The sequence below is a fragment of the Protopterus annectens genome, chromosome 3.part0 (assembly GCF_019279795.1).
Source record: "Protopterus annectens isolate FY-2018-M chromosome 3.part0, PAN1.0, whole genome shotgun sequence".
Lineage (NCBI taxonomy): Eukaryota > Metazoa > Chordata > Ceratodontiformes > Protopteridae > Protopterus > Protopterus annectens.
This window is the reverse complement of record NC_056731.1, coordinates 865762714-865784004: the sequence shown is the minus strand read 5'-3', so window position 1 is coordinate 865784004 and position 21291 is coordinate 865762714. Positions and strand designations below refer to the sequence as shown.

At 42.3% G+C, this 21291-nt stretch overlaps 1 protein-coding gene across 1 annotated transcript in view; it reads right to left on the bottom strand.

The window, feature by feature from the left end:
* Positions 1-21291, bottom strand: part of DTNBP1 (dystrobrevin binding protein 1) — a 2114168-nt gene that overhangs the window by 1977279 nt on the left and 115598 nt on the right. The window contains exon 3 of the mRNA XM_044065204.1: positions 4948-4998. Coding sequence (XP_043921139.1) covers positions 4948-4998 — 51 coding nt within the window. The remainder of the gene's footprint in view (positions 1-4947; positions 4999-21291) is intronic.

Here is a 21291-nt window from a genome sequence, read left to right as displayed (position 1 = left end):
CCCCATCTATCCAAGGCCCTAGCCTCCTTGTCTGCAGGAACCGGATTCTTAACAACAGAAGACTTAACACCTTTAGGCCCCTGGCTAACAGTTTCTGGGTCTGCCCTAGGACTCTTAAAAAGATACTTATGAGCTTCAGGCACCCTGTAATACCTATCCGGCTTAACAGGAGCAGGAGGCAAAGAATCAGGATTAAGAGAAGCTTCTGTAAAAACATCTTCCACTACATCCAAAATAGGAGGTATAGCCAAAGGCCTCTGCTGGGGTAAAAACAGAAATTCCCTAAGCCTTTTTCTGGAATCAGAGAAGTCCTGACCTTCCCACTTAAAATGCTCCCTCATGGAATGAAGAGTTTCTGAAAACGAAAAATCCTCAGGAGGAGTAGCAGAAGGAGTAGAATTATCCACATCAGAATCAGAATAAGGAGAGTACTCCTGCAAGTCTTCAGCCGAAGACTCCGAAACATCTGAAGCCTGCTCAAAACCCCCCAGCTCAGGCTCCACCCTAGGCCGCTTATCAGGAGGGGGCATAGAACCCCTAATCAAAGTAATCAAATCTTCTGCCATTTTAAGCATATGCTTCTTGGGCACAGTACCTGAAGAGCTAGGGGTAACACCAACTGAAGCTAAACCTGGCCTGCCCCTGGGGGAAGCCTTTGAAACAGAAGGAGAGGGCCTAGCCACCTTAGGAAGGGAGGGGAGTATAGTAACAAGAGAAGCCCCCTCAGCCTGACTAGTCTCCTGAGAGGCCACATCTTGTAATAATAAGGTCTCACCCTGGGAACACAAAGAAACCTCCGGTGGAGCCACCGGCTCCACCAACACCTCTAAAGAAACGGCGTCTGGTACAGACGGTTCTTCTAGCTTAGGCTTAACTGCCTTGTCCTTGCGCTTCTTCGAAGAAGCGGGCGTCGGAGCATCCGACGGCATTTTATAGTTGCACCGCTTCCCAAAGACTAACCTCGCACAATCCAACCTTCTCTTTATAGTGCATTTATTAAATCTAGCACAAGAGCGACAGCCAACAACGTCGTGCTCAGGCCCTAAGCAAGGAATACACAAAGTATGATAATCTCTATGCGGTATCTGTTTCCCACAAGAAATGCAATTATAACTTTTTCTGACATCCGGTAAATGACTGAGGCAAGAAAAAACTAAAATATTCCCCAACAGGGTACTTAGCCAACTTTGAACTCGGTCTGAAACTTCTAAATCGAAAAATCTCAGAACGCCAACCGGCACTTGCAATACTGCTTCTGCATCGGACCATGCGGCAAAAAAGACTGAGGATATGACGTCGGTCATGCGCATTTGTACCCTGACGTCCTGATGTCAGTCAAATGCGCCCTGACAGACGTCAGCCTTATACTTTGATATTCGGGCCGACCGAGGACAGCGGACTACCCAAGTGTAAGGACTGCAGCAATGTGAGATGAAGAACATCAATCATTATTCAATCTGTAAAACACTAACTATAGGAAAAATGTTGTGTAAAAAATGTGTGTGTGTGTGTATATATATATATATATATATATATATATATATATATATATATATATAGTATACATATATATGTATATAAAAAATAATAAATATACATATATTTGTTTATAAAAATACAAGATCAAATCATGTTACCTAAAAACCTCAACCACGGTCTTGATGTTAAAATCCAATAAACTATACAATTAAGAACAAGTGGTCTAAAAAGTCCAACAAGAATTGGTTCAATGTAAAACCGAACCCAAAACCAAGAAAAGGTGCGTTATATGTACCTATAACCTAGCTGCTCTCATCCTCAACACACTACCAATATTAATGTGGTCGTTTAAACCAGGGGCCTTCCCTGCATCAAGTTTTAATTGCCAAAGCAATTCGCGATATTCTAATTTAGTCTCCCAACACCCTCCCCTAGGATCCACTTCCACCTGTTCTAAAACAAAAAAACTTGAGCTTCATATTGAGACAAACAAGGGAATGTTTGAAAAAAGCATTGGACTCCTTCTTAGTTCTAACATCGTAGAGATGTTCATACACCCTTCTACCCAACTGTCTTTCTGTTTTACCAATGTAAAAACTAAAACATTGTGTACACACCCCTAAATACACCACACGATTTACAATTGAAGTGTCCCTGAGCTTTAAGGTGAACCTTCCTAGAGGAAATGAAAATGGAATTGATATCCAACATAAAGGAACATTGATGGCGCGAACCGCACTTGAATGTACCATTCTTTTTATTGTTGTTTGAAACATATGAGTGTTCCTTATTTCCCCTTTCTAAATACTCTTTCAAGTTGAGATCCCTCCTTCTAACAAACCTAGTGTAAGGAGGTATATGTTCTGAAATGTCTTCATTAATTCTCAGAACATACCAAAATTTGTTAATAACTTCGTCAGTCAAGTAAGATGTTTCTGAAAATGTATGAATAAATGTACCTGGACCAAAGTTATTACGTTTACTGTTCCCAGCAATAGTGTCCGTACCTTTCTCTATAAGTGGAAAATATTTAATGTCCCTATTATGAAGAACCTCTTCAGTCTGCAAAACATAATTTGCATATAAGGGGGCACAGGATGCACCCATAGCCACTCCCTTTGTTTGGTACTCCCCACTAAAAAAAATATGCAAATTGTGTTTTGTATTACTGGGAAAAGCATTTTATATTTGAAATCAGAATGGAACAAATACATTGTGCACTACATTAGATTTTTAGATGACATTTGCATATTTTGGAAGGGGACTCAGGAAGAATTAAACAATTTTTTTAACTATATTAATCAGACAACAACTTTTCTGAAGTTTACTATTAATGTGGGGGACGACAAACTAAATTATTTGGACTCTACCATATATAAGGATTTTACAAACAATTGTTTTCAGTCTAGATTATACCGGAAGAAGACTTTTTCCAATAGTTATTTACATTTTGACAGTGGTCACCCTATTTACCAAAAAAGGTGGATTGTAAAGGGTCAATTTATAAGGGCCTCAAGGATGACAAGTAAACTAGATGACTTTATAGACGAAATTGGTTACATTAAAAGTTTGTTTCTAGAAAGGAAGTATCCCGAAGATCTCATTAATCAGCAGGCTGAAGAGGTGGTTATTCTTTTACATTGGTAAAACAGAAAGACTGTTGGGTAGAAGGGTGTATGAACATCTCTACGATGTTAGAACTAAGAAGGAGTCCAATGCTTTTTTCAAACATTCTCTTGTTTGTCCCAATATGAAGCTCAAGTTTTTTTGTTTTAGAACAGGTGGAAGTGGATCCTAGGGGAGGGTGTTGGGAGACTAAATTAGAATATCGCGAATTGCTTTGGCAATTAAAACTTGATGCAGGGAAGGCCCCTGGTTTAAACGACCACATTAATATTGGTAGTGTGTTGAGGATGAGAGCAGCTAGGTTATAAGTACATATAACGCACCTTTTCTTGGTTTTGGGTTCGGTTTTACATTGAACCAATTCTTGTTGGACTTTTTAGACCACTTGTTCTTAATTGTATAGTTTATTGGATTTTAACATCAAGACCGTGGTTGAGGTTTTTAGGTAACATGATTTGATCTTGTATTTTTATAAACAATATATGTATATTTATTATTTTTATATACATATATATGTATACTATATACATATATATATATATATATATATATATACATATATATATATATATATATATATATACACACACACACTAATATATATATATATATATATATATATATATATACATATATACACATATATATATACATATATACACATATACACACACACACACACACACACACACACACACACACACACACACATACACATTTTTTACACAACATTTTTCCTATAGTTAGTGTTTTACAGATTGAATAATGATGGTTTTATATAGTCCTTGGTCTCTGTTTCAATTGATTGTAATACAGATGTGGGGTTAATTTAAATAAGTATTTTTGTATTAAATGTATAACATTTTTATACATATGTACATGAACATCCATCTATTTTTAGTATGGAATTGTGATTAGGATAGGTCACATGATGGGGGATTTGGTATTTAAGCCCACCAATGTCTTTTGATTTTTTGTTCTGATCGGATCCAAGGTGGAGGTTGTTTATTGGTAACTCTGTTCTCATTTTGTATTTATTGCTGACTGTGTATATCCAGATATCACCTTTATGCCCTATGCCGTGTGCAAGGAACGTGAGATGTACGGCATACCCATTACAACCTAAAGGCTTTGGTATACTGACTGGATGTCAGACTGCCCTAGGCAAGGGATCTCTATTGTAAAGATTCCTGCAACAGTTATATGGAAGGGCATCACTAATGAAAGTTAGTATTTACATGCATTTGGTTTTACTTTTTCTCAGTTCACTGCTCTCATGGAAAAGGAAACACCTGAGCTGAAGCAGCCATAGAACCATAATAGAATTCCTACTAGCAACTTCAAAAGCTATCAAAATTCATAGAAAAAAGCAAACACGCAAAGCCTAGGAAATCAAAGCCACTTGTGTACTGTACTCTGCAGATTCTTACAGTAACAAAATTTCCCTGCTCTCTTAAAAGTCCAAACTTGTAACTGCCACCTTTATGCAAGTACACATACCACCACAAAACATCATATTACAATACTAGTGTTGCACAGTATAATGTACACTGGAGGTTCATGTTTCAAATACTCAGCAAAAGCAAGAATCTAGGACTCCAATAATAAGAATATGACAAAACACACATCTATGAGAAAGTATTTAGTATCTGTTATGTTTTTCATAAAATGGTACATTTTTAGTGATTTTACTTAGTACACTTCATATTAAATATTATTTTTCAAGATCTTTATCCATATATTTTGTAAAACCACTACCGTTTCCCAGGTTGGTTTCCTATTACTGGTACAATCTAAGAGCCCAAACTGCAAAGATTAACAACATTTTTAGCTCAGTCCTACCTGCTTAACAATTCCACACCAGCAGAGAACTTCGGAAGATGTTCAATTCCCCTGTCAAATATATACATAAATATATATTTTACTAATTTAAATATCTGTTTCTTTAAATCACACAATATGCAGTTTGGCAAAAGCAAGAAATTCATATTTCAAGGGTGCCAGTTAAAGTAGAGCTGGTCTGATAGTTAAGTACATGGTAAAGCATTCAAATTATCTTTTTTTAAATAATAAGTGCGCACAACTTACTGCCCCTCAGTTGAATTTAATTTGTCAACTGAAAATAAGTCTGCCATGTATATGTGCATGCATATTTACCAAATGGCGTTAGGACAGAAAGTTGAACTGAAGTTTACCAAACCAGTATTCACATATTTGCAGCAAACTCAGCCTTAAAGCATCTGTTTGAAACCAAAATGAGTGAAACAACAGAGAAACCAAAACTGAAAACTACTGCACTGAGATAAACATTCACATAAAATGCACAAAACACAGTATACAGAGTTATCCATTGCCTTTCTCAAGTAACACAAAGCTCTCTCTACCCCATATATACCAGAAAGCATCCCTCACAGCCCAGAGGTTTTATTTAATTTTTTTTTTTTCAAAAATCAATTGCTCTGGCAACAGAGATATCATAATAAATGTTTGGAAAACTGGTATTCATCAAATATGCATGCTACTTTGAAAGTACCATTAAATACAGAAGATCAGTGATACAGTCCACCATAGCAGATTAACTACTGGGATTTTCTCTCTTGCAATCCTTAGGAAGAATCATTTTCTTTCATTCTCATGCCTGAGATCAAATGTTGTAGCACAACGTGCTACACTAGGACAGTGCATCTTGCCCCTGGGTCCATCAGATTAAGCTGCCATCCACCAAGTGAGTCTAACCTAAAGATGGGAAACGAACAGTAATGCATAACTATGTAAATATGTATAAATTTAGAAACAAAATTGATGTACTTACTCTAATGCTACTTCTGGACTGAAGTTCCAACTTTTTCACTTAGAGAACTAAAAGTAGCAGGACTTAGTCTGACATTTCAAACTTTAGATTATGTAGTCCTTTTTTCCCTATATGCTGCTGTGCATTTTTGAACTCTTCGCCAGATCTCACAAGTCCATTAAAGGTAGAGCAATCGTTCAAACATACAAGCACGCACACATGCTCACACACACAAAAAACAGTTAACTTCCTTTAACTTCTACATCTGGAATTCCAACATGCCTGCTAGAACTGAAGTTGGAGAAACGAGAGTGGGTATGGTGATAAAGACTAAACTACTATTCCAGACCTAGCATCACAGTAAGTAAATTCATGTCCAGAATTGGGAGTTCCACCTTTATCACAAGACCAAAGCCCCAAGACATTAAAGGGTGATCTCTATCTAGAGACCTCATCTTTACCATGTCTTGTAAAAGTGTTTAGTTACCCATGTAAGCTGCTGTACAAAAATCATCCAGGGATGCATTTTCTAAAGAATGTTCTAGAGGGATGGTCACCATCCAAACAATCAGTTCTATGCTCAGATGCTAAAGATTTGTTGTGCTTTTTGATAACAAAATCGGTTACAGTGAGAAAGACTTTTTCAAAGTTGATTTGGAGACTTTGGTACTCAACTTCTTTTTGAAGAATGAAACAAAATTGGGAATCCTTTCTGACAGACTATTTTATTAAAGTGAAATCTGAGCTGCCTAGGAATGTCCATGCAGTGCAACACATTCACCTTTAAATAATTAGGGGAAAGAAATTAAGATTGGTATCTATTGCTACTGTAGGCATACAGAAGAGATTAGTTCCCATGAAGATAATGTCTTCATGGAACACTAAACAATGATTCACAGATTAAGTCTGCAACTCTGAAATTCTCCTGACTGAAGTAATGACAAACAAGAAAAAGTTTCTTCCAGGGCACAAATGTAAGGTCTCCTGCAGCAACCATTCAAATGGTCAAATAGTTAAGCTGTCCTATATCACTGTTGCAGTATCCTAAACAGAAGGGATCTCCCACCCACAGCAGCCTGAAGCTTGGCCAGTATACAAAAGCCTAGTGATCTTGTATGTGCCACACATCACATTTATGGTCCCTGTACAGAATGCAAGGCATAAAAGGGACGTACGAACGCAACTACCCAGAACTTCTTTGCCGCCAGTTCGAACGCCATTATTGCTATCTGGTCTGAATGCCTTGTTGCTGTACTGAATACTTAGCCACCGGATAAGTACCTTGTTTTTGCATGTTTTGGTCTTGTATTTTATTTCGCTACCTACAGTTTATGTCATCTAAGCATGGGAGGCAAACTCCCCATACGGTTTGTCCAAGTACTGGTCTTTTTTGTTCAGGTGCTTCCTGTGACAGTATCTGTAAAGCATTTGTGCCTAAGACACACACAGGCTTGTTAGTCTTCCCTGGCCAGTTACCTCAAAAGCCAATGCCTTAAACAGTTAGCCAGGGTACCACAGCAGAATCCTTTAACCCCAAAATACTCCCGCTAGGCAAGAATGTGGCCAAGTCTCAGACAGATTCTTTACCTCTCCAGCCTCCACCAGATATCCCTCGAGAAGCAGGCAATAGCTCTGTAGGTCATTCGGTATCTACACGGATTCCTCTGCTGCGAGCCCATCGGAGGCCGGCATGGACCAGTCTTTTTGCACATGTTCTGAGGCTCTGCAGGTGTCTGCTCCAGATGCTGAGGGGAACTGCCACTAATTATCTTAGAGGGTCCTATAGGGATTCCACAAATATTGATCAGGGAGGAGGTTCTGGGGTCTCATCAAATCTCGCCAAAGGTCAGAACCTCCAGTATTTGTTAGGGCTGATTATCCATTCCAAGAAAAAACAAAAACTAAAAAAACTGAAGCAGGTTTCATGCCATCCCAAGGATCCTCAAAGGGAATGGCAAAAGTTTACTCAGGGCTTGTTTTCTACCCTGATGGCCCTAAAGCCTCCTCAAAGAGTTTTAGTACCTGTTCTTCCTTGGACCTTTACCCTTTCTAAATGGCTTAAGGAACCAGATTCCTCGAATGAGGATTCAGTGTCTGATGAGTGGTCTTTGTCCTATACTTCACAGATGCCTTCGCCTTTGGCTTATGGTTCTGATGAAGAGAAGTCTGTTAGCCCAGAGTCTCCTTTCGAGGAAGTGTCCACTGGAGACAATTGCTAGGATGATGGAATACTTTAATTGGGATTCTTCTCAAGTATCCCATATTCAGAAAAGATATTATGAGTTGCTTCAGCTGGATACTCCTAAACCAAATCTGCAGTTCCTCCTGTGTTGACTGCCTTGTTAGATATGCTGCTTCTAAGTCTTCTGATTCTCAACCTCCTGCCCCTAAGAAACCTGTAGGTTATATAAGGTTCCTGAGATTGTCTATTTTTATTTAAATGTCCTTCTGCTGAGCCTGCTGTGGTTTCAGTCTCTTCTGACAAATCTTCTAAGCTTTTGCCCCCTTCTAAACTTTTGTCTTTAAGGCTGTTAATTACCAGACCCACATGACCAGGTACGCTCTGTCCTCGATTGCTCAGGCTTGTCAGGTTATTTCTGATCTTCCTGATTCTGAAGGCAAATCCTCTGCCTTACCTAGTTTAGGTTCTGCTTCTCAAGTGGCTCGCCATTCTATTAAGTGTAAACATGATGCTGATGATGCCTCTTCCAGGGCTGCGGCTTTTGGGTCTGTCATGAGGTGTTATTTTTGGCTTTGTCTCCGGTTTTTGCCTGAGGACATTAAGGTCAAGTTCTCTCTCTCTCTTGGATAATAAACATCTTTTTGGGACTGCTGCTGCTGACATGCAAGACCTTAAACATAATTTTGTCTCTCCTATCTCCAAGTTAGAGAAATTATTTTTCTAGATTTGCTTTTGTTCACAGTCACCACCCCTTGCTGGCCTCGAAGGACAGAAGGGTGGTAGGTGGGCCCCGTCCGGTAAGGCTTCTCAGATTTCTGTAGCCCAGAAGCCTCCTTTATCTGATAAGCTTGCTTCTCTTTGACAACCCCCCCATTTTACACCAGATTCTTTTGTCTTTCAAATTGGTGTCTCATCACTTTAGACTCTTGGGTTCTATCATTCATCAGGGTTACTTCATCGTATAGGAAATATTTCCCTCCTTTTTCAGGGATTCATCAACCTCCTGTATAGCAACTTCCTCATTTTCCACAGCTTCTAAAGTCGCTGGTGAACTAACAAACCATTCAACCTGTCCCCCCCTTCCCACATGGGAAAAAAGAAGTTACGTCTTAACATAACGTTCCATCTGTGTTGTAGATCTTCATTCATTACTGTTAGGACTTCGGTTCCATCCTTGGAACCGATACAGCCGTTACCAAGCTCGTGCTAGCCAAAAACTCTCAGCTAAGTCCTACCCACAATGCCCCTCTTATAGTCTCTTCAGATCGAGTTTGCCCACCCATATACTAAAAAGGAGGTTAATAATAATAACAGAAGGAGGCTCTGTCTGAGCAGGTACCCTAATAAATAAGGTAATCCAAAGTCCACCAGGGGTCTAGGCAGGGGGAAGGAGGGCAGGAAGTAATGACTGAATGAAGATCTACAACACAGATGGTACGTTATGGTAAGACCATAACTTCTTTATCTGATGTTGTAAATCTTTATTCATTCCTTACTGTTAGGACCGAGTCCCCAGCTACTTCTAGTCCTGGGTGGCCCTAAGGACGGATATTCCTAAGCACCATAGAACCAATAGATGCTCTCCCCCTGGAGGCCAAATCCAATTTGTAATGAGTGATAAAGGTATGAGGACTTGCCCACGTGGCTGCTGCACAGATATCGTCCACAGAGGCTCTGGAATGAAAAGCCACAAAGGTTGCTATCGATCTAGTAGAATGAGCCTTTACTTTAGAAGGAAAGAACATTTTGTTTTGTTGGTAGATGAAAGTAATGACATTTCTGAGCCAACAAGATAAGGTCATTTTGGAAATAGGCTTACCCAGGCTGGGTCCTGCAAATGCTACAACTGATCTGTCTTCCTAAGAGATTTTGTCCTGTCCAAGTAAAAACGAAGTTGCCTATGAACATCAAGGGTATGTAGAAGGTACTCCCCTTTATTTGAATGATGGCGAAAGAAAACTGGTAGGTCAATAGACTGGTTAATGGAGAAGCCAGAAATAACCTTGGGCAAAAAAGAGGGATTAGTACAGAGAGAAACTCAATCCTTGTAGAAAATCAAATACGGTCTCTTGACACTCAAGGCCTGCAACTCTGAAATTCTTCTCGCTGAGGTAAGGGCTACTAGGAGCAGGGTTTTCCAGGACAAAACCTATATATCACATTTATCAGAAGGCTCAAAAGGAGGACTTGTTAACGACTGAAGCACCAACATCAATTCCCAAGGTTCTGTAGGGGGCTTGACAGGAGGTTTAATATGTAATACTCCTTTCATGAAGGTTTTGCACAGTCGGTGTGACATAATGAATGAATTGTCGATTTCATTATGAAAATTTGCGATAACTGCTAGATGCACTGTAATCGTCAATGCTGAAGCTCCAGCGTGTAACAGGGTAGTGAGATATTCTAGGATCTTTTGAATAGGCGTAGAGAAAGGATCCATGTTTTGTTCTTTGACCCATATAGAGAACCTAGTCCACTAACTGAAATAAATTTTTCTGGTGGATGGTTTGTGCAAAGCCAGGAGGATCTCGCAAACAGGGGATGAAATATCAGGTAGCTTGGCAATCATCGGAAGTGGAAAACCAAGCTGTGAGCTTGAGGCTGTGGAGATTGGGGTGAATCAATCCCCGAGGGCGAGTCAGAAGTTCTTGAGATTGATCCAGGATACATGGGCTGTGGATCAGGTGAGGCCATAGGAAAGGGAACCAGACTTGATGGGGCCAATAAGGGGCAATGAGGATCACTTTCCTTCTCACCCTTTGAGCTTTCTGTAGAAATTTTGGGATGAGGGGAAATGGGGGAAAGGCATACAGTAGACCCGGGGGCCAACTGTGCATCACAGCATCCCTCAGTGACTCCCCTCGAGGGGGATCAGGGCAAAGTAGCTTCTGCATTTCTTGTTTAGGGTTGAAGCAAACAGGTCGACCCAGCGACGGAAGATTTGAGCCACTATAATCAGATTGAGGGACCATTCGTGAGGCATAAATATGTTCCTGCTCAGATTGTCCACAATGAGATTGGAGCTCCCAGGAATGTGCATTGCTATGAGAAAGTGGTTGGAAGCCATCACCCAATGCCATATCCTCATGGCTTCCTAACACAGGGGGGTAAGATCTGGTTCCGCCTTGTTTGTTGATGTACCAGACAACTGACATGTTGTCTGATTGAACTGCAATGGTCCAAGAAGGAAGGGATGTGTGGAACGCTTACAACGCTAAGAGAACTGCCCTCAATTCCAGGACATTTATTACAAATTGGCCTCTATGGGGACCAAGTACCTTGGATCGTCCTTCCCTAGAAATACTCCCCCCCCCACCCTAACAGGGAAGCATCCGTGGTCACCATGGCCCTGAGCTGGGGGAGACAGAATGGTCAAAACCAAATATTTGTTTCTGCCTTCATCCATCATAGCATTTCTCTCTTGCAAAGGTTTGTAAGGCGTATCATGTGGTCGAGAAGGTGGGTTAAGCTTGACCACTGTGATGAAAGGAGCCACTGTAATAGTCTCATGTGTAACCTTGCCAGGGGTACTAGGGTAATGGCTGCTGCCATAGAGCCTAATAGTTGTAGTACAAGGCATGCTGGTACAAAAGTATGTGGGAGGAAGACTTGAATCTGGTTTCTTATTTTTGAAAGCCTGTGAGGAGGAAGGGAAGCTTGGTAGGATGCTGTGTCGAAGATTGCTCCAATGAATTCCAGTGTTCTTGTTGGGGACATGTTGGATTTCTCCATATTGATCGTGATACCCAAGCGAAGTGCAAGGCCTTGAGTGTAAGACAGACTAAGAATGAGAAGGTTCCTGGTCGTGGCGATGAGGAGCCAATTGTCTAGCTATGGAAACACATGGAACCTGTGTAGTCAGAGATGAGCTACCACGACTGCCATTCATTTGGTAAACACTCTGGGGGCTGTCGAGAGACCAAAGGGCAGTACCCTGAACTGGTAGTGATTGGCTGCCAACCAGAAGCAAAGAAATCTCCGGGAGCGTTTGTCCATCTTTATGTGGTAATACGCATCCTGAAGGTCTATAGAGCACATCCAGTTGTCCTTCCCCAGAAAGGGGAGAATGGACTGCACTGTGACCATCCGAAATTTGAGGTTCGATGAATTTGTTTAGTATGCTAAGATCCAGTATTGGTCGCCAGTCCCCCGTCTTTTTTGGCACTAAAAAGAACCTCGAGTAAAACCTGGATCCTATTTGGTCTGGTGGGTCTGGTTGGATGACTCTTTCTTAGCAGCATTTCGATTTCCAAGGCTGCAAAATCCCTCTGACCGGGTGGAACATCAGGGATTCATTTGACAGGTCGGGGAGTGAGATCGAATGGGATACGATAGCCTCTGGATATTATTCTCTGCACCCATGAATCCGTTATGAGTCACCAGGCTTGTTGGTGCAGAGAAAATCGCCCCCCGACTGCTTCCAGAGGAAAGCAATCGGCCGCTTCTCAGGAGTGCTGAAGAGTCTGCTGAGAATGAGTCCAGGGCGTCCTGGTTGCACAGACTCCTCTGCCCTGAAAGCGACATCTTCCAGATGAGTTTCCCCCTCTGCTCTGGGGAGCACGCTCATCACGAGTGTCACGGAAAGATCCCTGGGACTTCTTGAACCACAGTTTTCCTCCCCTCTGATTCCTGGAGTAGGATCTCTGGGGGGTGGAAAAACGTATACCTATGGCAGACAAGGTCTTTCCGTCTTTCTCACTGTGTGATAGTGTGTCTCCTACTTTTGGGCCAAAGAGGGAAGATTCATCAATAGACAAATTGACAAAGGAAGACTTGAAAGGGTCCGCAGTGTCACACAAATGCATGCAAGCATGCCATCTCATGATGATGCCTGATGCGGTTGCTCGAGCTGCTCCCTCAGTGGAACGAGAAATCAAGTGCATCGAGGAGTTCGAGATGGATTCTAGGGTAGCTAGCTGTGAGGCAAGAGTATCCCATACCTGCTCAGGCAGTACCCCCGCCAAAGAGGCAGACATTTCTGAAATTAGGTCTCTTTGGAGGCGAGTAAAAAAAAAGTGTGCCAGGTAATTCAGCGACTGAATAGCAAAGGTCGCCGAAGCAAAGGTCCGCTTCCCCAGTCTGTCCATTGCCAAAGACTCCCTGTTCAGGGGATGAACAGTGGAACTATCTTCTGCCAGTTACCTCTTAGTGGCTGTCACCATGACCATGGAATCTACTACCAGCTGCTTGGACCAGTTAGGTTGGTCTTCAGGTGTGGACAAAATTTTAAATCGGGCCTCCAGGGGACTGGTTCTATGCTGTCTGGGGCCTTCAGGCATGCTGCACGATAAGTTTATTGAGCTCATCGGCAGGTGGGGTCACCCAGGAAGTAGACGGTTGGGCACGGAAAGCATGCAAGAGCACCAATTCCTCCGAAGGGTTGAAGATTTTCCAATCTCCCCTCCATCTGAGGATCTCGAGAATGTCTCCAAATGAGACATCTTCCGGGGGAGACCATTTTCCGGGGGAGACTGTGGGGACCCTTCTCTCCCTCATTGCAATCAGTATCATCGGTGATGATTCCTCAGGGGAAATCGAGATGCTTTCTCTTGCAAAATTTCTTCTGGGGTGGCTCCTCAGTCGGGTCTTCTGAAGAGGACTCAAGAGAAAGGGTTCTCTTTGAGGGGAGATCTTGTAGCTCTCATGCCCTAGATCCCAGAGTAGGGGGTTGGGACAGCTGCACACGAGGGGGGTATTGGTTCTGATGCCAGTGGTGCCAATCAAGAGCCTGTAGAAGCGAGGACCCTCTCCATCACCTGGAAAACAGGCCCTCCAGAGGGATGGGAGCCCAGAAATGAGAAGGGCAACCTCGGAACCAGGGTCACACCCCGCCCCGATGGGCCCACCTCCGGGCGAGGAGCACTGAGAGGACCGGTAGCTCCTGGAGCCAGAACTGTAGACGGTGCCATAGAACCAAAAATCGGCGCCGAACTAGAAGTCACGGTGCCAACAGCCCAATCACTGCTCCAAGGGTGCGGCAGTTCCGAAGGAGCCGTGGCACCAAGAGTAATCGGAACCGACAGGGAAGCCTCCACTGTTGGTGCTGAGATAGTGCACCAGGATCGACATCGGTACTGAAATCTCCGAACCCTGGGAGGAGGTCAGAGGAGGATACACAAGTGAATATGCCGGGAAAGCTTCCATTTCAAGAGGGAGGGAAGACCTAGTCGGGGTTGGTAAGCCACTAGCTGCCAAAAGCTGGTCCACAACCCTCACTGCATCCTGTTCCAAGAGACTCCTGGTGGATCTGATGGATACTGCCATTGGAGAGATGGAGATTCAGGTCTTTCGATAAAGGGGCTAAATTTCTGCCCCAAAAAAGGATCATAAGATGGAGAATACCTTGTCCTGGCAAGGTGCTCAATCTTTGGGACTGCAGATGTCATCATAGGAGGAACCGAGTAAGACACTGGAACAGTGGCCGGGGATGGCACCGATGCTGGTATGGGAGTAGTATACTGTGAGAAGCTCAAGGTCAGCACAGAGGGAGAAGGCAGAGACACCAGTGCCGAAGTGGTCTGTGTTGACTGCGCCAGAGTAGTCTGGTGTCAACTTGGTTCTGAAGAGGACGGAGATGTCTGTACCGAGTGCCTCCATTTTTCTTTATGTTTCTCCTTATGTTTCTAAATATCCTTAGAATTAGGAGGTGGTGAGACCTCTGCCCCAGAAAGAGCCTCCAAGAAGGGTGTTTTCAACATACCCTTCAAGATGAGTTTATTCTTGCGCTCAGCTAACATACAGTTGCTGAAGCCAGAACACATATCACAAGACACATTAATATGATCAACGCCCAAACACATCGGGCGAGACCATCTGAGTTGGGCATCTTACGCCCGCACTTATCGCACTGCTTAAAACCCAATTTAGTTTTATCAGACATCATGAGAAAACACGCAAACTAAATTACCACATCAATACTTAACAAAACCAATAGTAAAGTTATAGTAAATAAGAGTATTTTTTTTCACAAACAGCAAGGAAAGAAAGAGTACCAACAATGGTACTAAGAAATACCACAAGTGGTAAAGGGAAGGGCCTACCAAAGGTAAGAGAGAGGGACAGTACCAACGACGGTATGAAAAGAACTACTGAAGGTAGTTTTTTTGGGAAAAAGTGTAAGGAAGTAAAGACGAGGAGAAAGGCTTAAGAGAAAAAAAACTGACTAAAAGGTAATTAAGTAGGTAAACCACAAAAGATAGTACACTTGGCTTGAGAGAAAGGCTTGGCACATCTGACGAGGAACGCGACAAAGGAGATCTGGAGAGAGGCATTGTGGGTAGGACTTAGCTGAGAGTTTTTGGCTGACGTGGGCTTGATAATGGCCATGTCGGTTCCAAGGACGGAACCAAAGTCCTAACAGTAAGGAATGAATGAAAATTTACATCAGATGTGTTTTTATTGCAGGATGTTCCTGGCTGCCCAAAAGGAGGACACCTGGAGACCTATTCTGGATCTCTAAAGGCGCAACACTTTTCTCAAGGTCCCTTCTTCCTGAATGCTTACTCTTCAAACCTTGTTTCCTCTGATTACCCCAGGCCTTTCTGGTGTATTTGGATCTGAAAGATGATTACCTTCATATCCCTAGTCACCATCTTATCTGAAAGTTTCTACATTTCTCTGCATCTTCCTTTCATTTTCAGTTCTCTGCTTCGCCCTTTGGCCTCTCTACTGCCCAAAGGGTATTCACAACATGCCTAGCCCCTATGATTGCTTTCTGCAGGCTCCAAGGCATTCAGATTTTTACTTATCTAGATGACCTGTTGCTTCAGGTGTCTTCGCCCAATCGCCTGTTACAGGATCTGGCATTCATCTCTATTCTTCAAAGTCTGGGGTTCACTATCAACTTCCAAAAGTCCGTCCTGACTACTTTCAGGTTCATGTGCATCTAGAATGCAGGGTTCAGACACTACCAATGTTGGCCTCTCGTCCACCTCCAAAACGTTTTGTCATTGACAGCCCTCTTTCAATCTCTTCTTCCTCTGACTGCCATGCCAGCCAGGGAGTTTATTTGAATCCTGGGATTCATGGCCTTTTCTATTCCAATGCTTCCTCTTGCCAGGCTGCATACGAGGAAGCTTCAATGGTACCTCAAGTCAATTTGACTGCAGCATTATCACCCTCCGGATTTCCATGTACATCTCATTACCTGACTAAACAAGGAATTCGAGAGATGGATTCAACAGCTTGCTCTCAACCCAGGCCGGCCCTTTCAGCCTCCAGTCCCTTCTCAAGAACTGTTCACCAATGCCTCAGTCATGGGGTTGGGGCCTTCTTTTGGTCACCTGAAAGTTCAGGGTCTATGCCTCCCCATCAGCAGTCAGACCATACAGAGATCCAATTTTAACACTTCAAGATTTTCACCCCATGCTCTCTCCTGGCCCTTTAAATGTGTACACAGATGACACTACAGTGATGTGGTATGTCAACAAGCAAGGAGGCACAAAAATCTTACCTCCTCTTGCAGGACGGCTCTACAGGCTTGGGACGTGGCTCTCAGTTATCAGTTAACTCTTCGGGCAGTATACATTCCTTCAGAGCACAATCTAATGACAGACTCTGAGTAGGTCCAAAATACAGGCTTGTGAATGGATGCTTCAGAGAGACATGCTTCTGGATACTGTCCATCTATCTGATATTCCTCAGGTAACACTTTCTGCCTCCCATTTGAAAAGGCAGCTTCCTTTCTTCTGTTACAGAGTGCCATGTCATCTGGCATGGAAGTTGGGCACCCTTTCTTTTCCTTGGAAGAGGAGGTTTCTTTATACTTTCACTCCTCTTCCTCTACTACCATGAGCCCTGCAGAAGATTCAGCTGGACTCCCCAAAAATCTTGCTAGTGACACCCTTTTGGTCAAGACAGCACTGGTTCCCTGTATCTGGCCAGGGGCAATCACCACAAGTTACCTCACTGGTTGGATCTCCTCACACAGGACAAGGGGTCTCCTCTCTCCTCACTTGTCCACTCCTCAACAGACACTGTGGATGATAGAAAAAGACATGCCTGAAAGGGATAAAAACCCGGAGGACATGCTCAGGGTTTGACAGGAGGCAAGGTAACCCTCAACCACACAATCTTGTGTGTCTAAATGGAAAAGATTTTCTGTCTGGTGCCATTCTTGTAGCCAGAACCCTTTTTCAGTAGGGATTACTCTGATCCTCTCTTATTTGTGCGAGTTGCTCAGGTCTCTCCTGGCCTATTCTTCTGTAAAGGCCCATTTGTCAGCCATTGCTGCTAGTCTACCCTTAAATCCTCCTTTGGCTTTTCAATTTGAGGTCAAACAATTTTTTTTTAAATGAGTCCTGCATATTAGGCCTCCAAGGAAACCTATTCCTCCTCTTTGGGACATTCATTTTGTTTTGGAAAAATCAACCTCGGGCTCCTTTTGAGCCAGTAAATTCTGCTTCTTTGCAATATTGTACCTGGAAAACTGTTTTGTTGCTGGCTCTTCTGCTCAGAGGATTTCTGAACTCCAGGACCTTATGGCCATTCCTCCTTTTGTTTTTTTTTTGTTTTTTTTCCGCAGTGACAGGGTGCCCCTTAATACTAATCCTTTTATTATGCCCAAAGTAGTACACGAGTTCTCCTTGAATCAGTCGGTACAACACTCTTCCTTTTCCCTCTCTCTTCAGTCTGCAAGTGAGAAGGTCTTGTATACCTTGGATTTGCATAAACAGTTCAGGTGCTATCTGGATAAAACTAAGGCCATTCATACGTCTGATCAGATTTTTGTTTTCATTCATCCCAGGACACTGGGTTTGGCCATTTCTAAGCAAACCATCTCCTCCTAGATTTCTAAGGCCATTTCCTTTTGTTATACTTTTCATAGCAAATCTCTTGCCCATTTCTGTTACAGCTCATTCCACTAGGGTTGTTGCCTCTTCTGGTGCCTTCAAGGGCTGGACACCAATTCCATCCTTGAAGCTGCTACTTGGTCTTCAGCGCATACCTTTACTAAGCATTATAAATTGGACATGGTTTTTAGGGCCAAAGAAGGTTTTGTTGAAACCATTTTATGTGGATTTGTTGAGGGATCTTCTCAACCTTCCACCTCTCAATCTGTTTGAGCTTTTTTTTTTTTACTCTCCCTTCTCTTTAGAATACTGCAACAGTGATATAGTACACTTGTGTAAAATCGAACCAAAACAGTAGATGTTTTTGTCTTCACTGTTGCAGTATTCCTTCCCTCCTTTCAACCCCCTCTTGTTTGTTCTGTTTTTTGTTTTAGATTCTCTTCTGACTGAGGGTTTCCCATTTTTCTTCTACATGTTTTCCTTACAGATGTGATGGACTCCTCTGTCTTAAGGAGACTGTTTTCTTTAGGGACAATTCAGTTCTGGGTAGCTGCATCCATACATCCCTCTTATGCCTCATGTTCTGTGCGGGAAGCATAAATGCTATTTATGGCGCATAAAAGATCATTAATCTTTTTGTATACTGGCCTAGCGTCTGGCTGCCCTGGCTGGGAGAGCCCTTCTGTTTAGGATACTATAACAGTGAACAAAAAGACATCAACTACTATGGTAAGATTTTACAGTACTGAACTTTTCCCAAGGGGGAATGGGATTTTTGATATAGAGGCAGAGAAGAAATGTACCATTCAAGTAAATTTTAAAAACCTTCAATAAAACTAAAGGCAAATAAATGGCACCTTAGTGAAAATTAGAGATAGTTATTCTTAGTCAAAGCTCACCCAGCAGCTATCTCAAATATCCATAACAAACAGTTAAGAATGTTCTGCAATGGAGCCATCAAAAGGGTACACGGCCATTGGCTGTTGCCCACAAGAAAAAAAAAAGTCAATTTGCTCTTGTAATTTTATTGGTATTTAGTCTCTGAACAGAAATTAGCATTTTTACCACCCTTTAATGGTAAGAAGAGTCCCTTGGCCATCATTGGATGTGGAGAAACCTCATGGTCAACCATGAAGAAAGGTCTGAGTGAGGCTTGCCAGATGGATGAGACAGTAGACTAAAGGATGTCCCCTCAGACATGAAGGCTGCTCCAAAATATAAAGCCATAGCAAGGAAAAACAAGAGTGCCAAGACCAAAATTGAGCTAGCAAAGTGATTTTGGACTTGTGGAACCTGGCCTCTTCCAGAAACTTGGGAATAAAAGGAATGACAGATAAAACATAAAGATCCAGAACGGCATCTCTGGGACAGCCTCCTGATGGAAGAATAATGGAAAGGGAGGTGCTGCATCCTAGTGGATGGGTAAGCAAACAGATTGTAACAGCTTTCTGCAGTGGAGGAACAGATTACTCATAACAGACAGAGACCACTAATAGGGTACTAGCAATCAATGGATAAGCCGGTCTAAGGGACTGGCTTCTTCAGGATGTGGCTAACAAAGTGAATGCATCTGACAGCAAAGGCCTACTTCTAAACTATCATGGCCTCCTGAAAGAGGGAGTAGGAATGGGTCCTCACCCAGCCTGCTGGGATACAGTGCTACAAATATTAGCTGTGTGGGTGGCAATAGCACATAGGAAAAGGGAATCTTGAAAAGTCTGCCATGTAGAGAACGTGGCCATCACTTCTAGATCATTAGCTTGCAGATCAGCCTCCATCTATGACCATGAACCTTGGACTGTCAGGTCCTGAAAATGCCCCCAATTCTAATCCTAAGTATAGTAAACTTATACTGATATTTACTGTAGGCTGAGCAGCTGTTTAGTTACTTTCTAATTCCATGAAATATAACCTCGAATTCTAAAGATGCAATAGTTAAGATACACAGTTTGACAGTCTGCAGCAGTTAGGTATTTTCTGTAGTTTATAGCAGATTTCAACATACAAACATAGCAGTCAGACAATAAAATCACCAAATAAGTGCAGTTATGAATTTCAGAAGTCAGATGACACCGTATGAAACTTTGCAGCATTCATTGCAAAGCATGAAGCAAACTTATTGTGGACTCTCACTGCTGATAAAAGACTGTGCAGGGAAGGAGGAAGCTAGAGTCAGTCATCAGAACAGAGGAAAATGTTTGTCCCTTGCTGCCTCTGCTTCACTGTAGCTACAGACATGAATATGGTAAACACCCTGGAGGCTGCAGTAAGAGTAAATGGAAGAGTACCGAGCTGACAATGACTGGCTCACACCCAGTAGTAAATTCTTAGCTATTTTTATGTGACAGTATACATGTTGGATGTGCAAAAGAGCACTTCCAACCTCCTTCTGAAAACATAGGAAGGATGGACTGTAACATAAATTACCTAAAAGTTTTCCAGATGATGAAATTGTTTAGGCTACTTCAGTATAAAATGAGCTGGAAGTCCTTTATTTTTACTGGTAGTAAAAAGAACCTGCAGTGATAAGTGAATATCTTCTGGTCTGGCAGGACCTTTTTGAGTGCTCTTTTTAATAATAGGCTTATCACTACTACTCTTCTTACTGCAACAATCCGACAGGGTCAGATATCAGGCATGAGTAGGAAATGAAGGTGGCTGTGGGGGGGTTTGGAACAGGACTGTAAACCCTCTAAACATTACTGCCTGCATCCACTTGTCCTGAGTAAATGGCCAGAAATGAAGAAAGGTGGTGAAAAAGATGTTCCTCTTCTACTTTCTGAGCGGGACAGCTAGGCAAGACCTCAAGGATTCTTCTGTCCTCCCAAAGGTGGGTTGCATCCACTCCATTGCTGGTGGGCACACATCCCTCTGTGGGTACAACTATTTTGGATTTTGATGTGGTATCTGTATTTTTTCCGTGAATCATTGATTTTCTATCTATAAGCCATGCCAAAACCAAAAGAGATATGGACTTATTTTAATTCTAGATAAGGGGAGTCGAAGAATTTGACATCAAAATAAACAGTGAAACCAAAATTCACTACAAATCTTTCTTTAACTATGTTAGAAAGTTAACTAAAACCCAGCAATGTTACATATTACTCTGTAGTAACACTACCCACTATGACATAATTACAACTGGCTGGAGTAAAATTTTCACCAACTTTCTCAACTTGGATATTGGTGATTTCTTTTGGGTCAGAGATTTGCCCTTTATAATTACAACAGAACAAGTCTTCCCTACACTATCAAAAGTGAAAAACACCTCATCCATAAACCCGGATAACATACTAGGTTGCCCAATTAATTTCACCAATGGTTTGACATTGTCACAAATATGTGACAGATGACTGGAGCTGGGCTTCAATTCCACCACTGCTGACCAAAATGCTACTCACGTCTAGCGTCCAAGCTCCTTT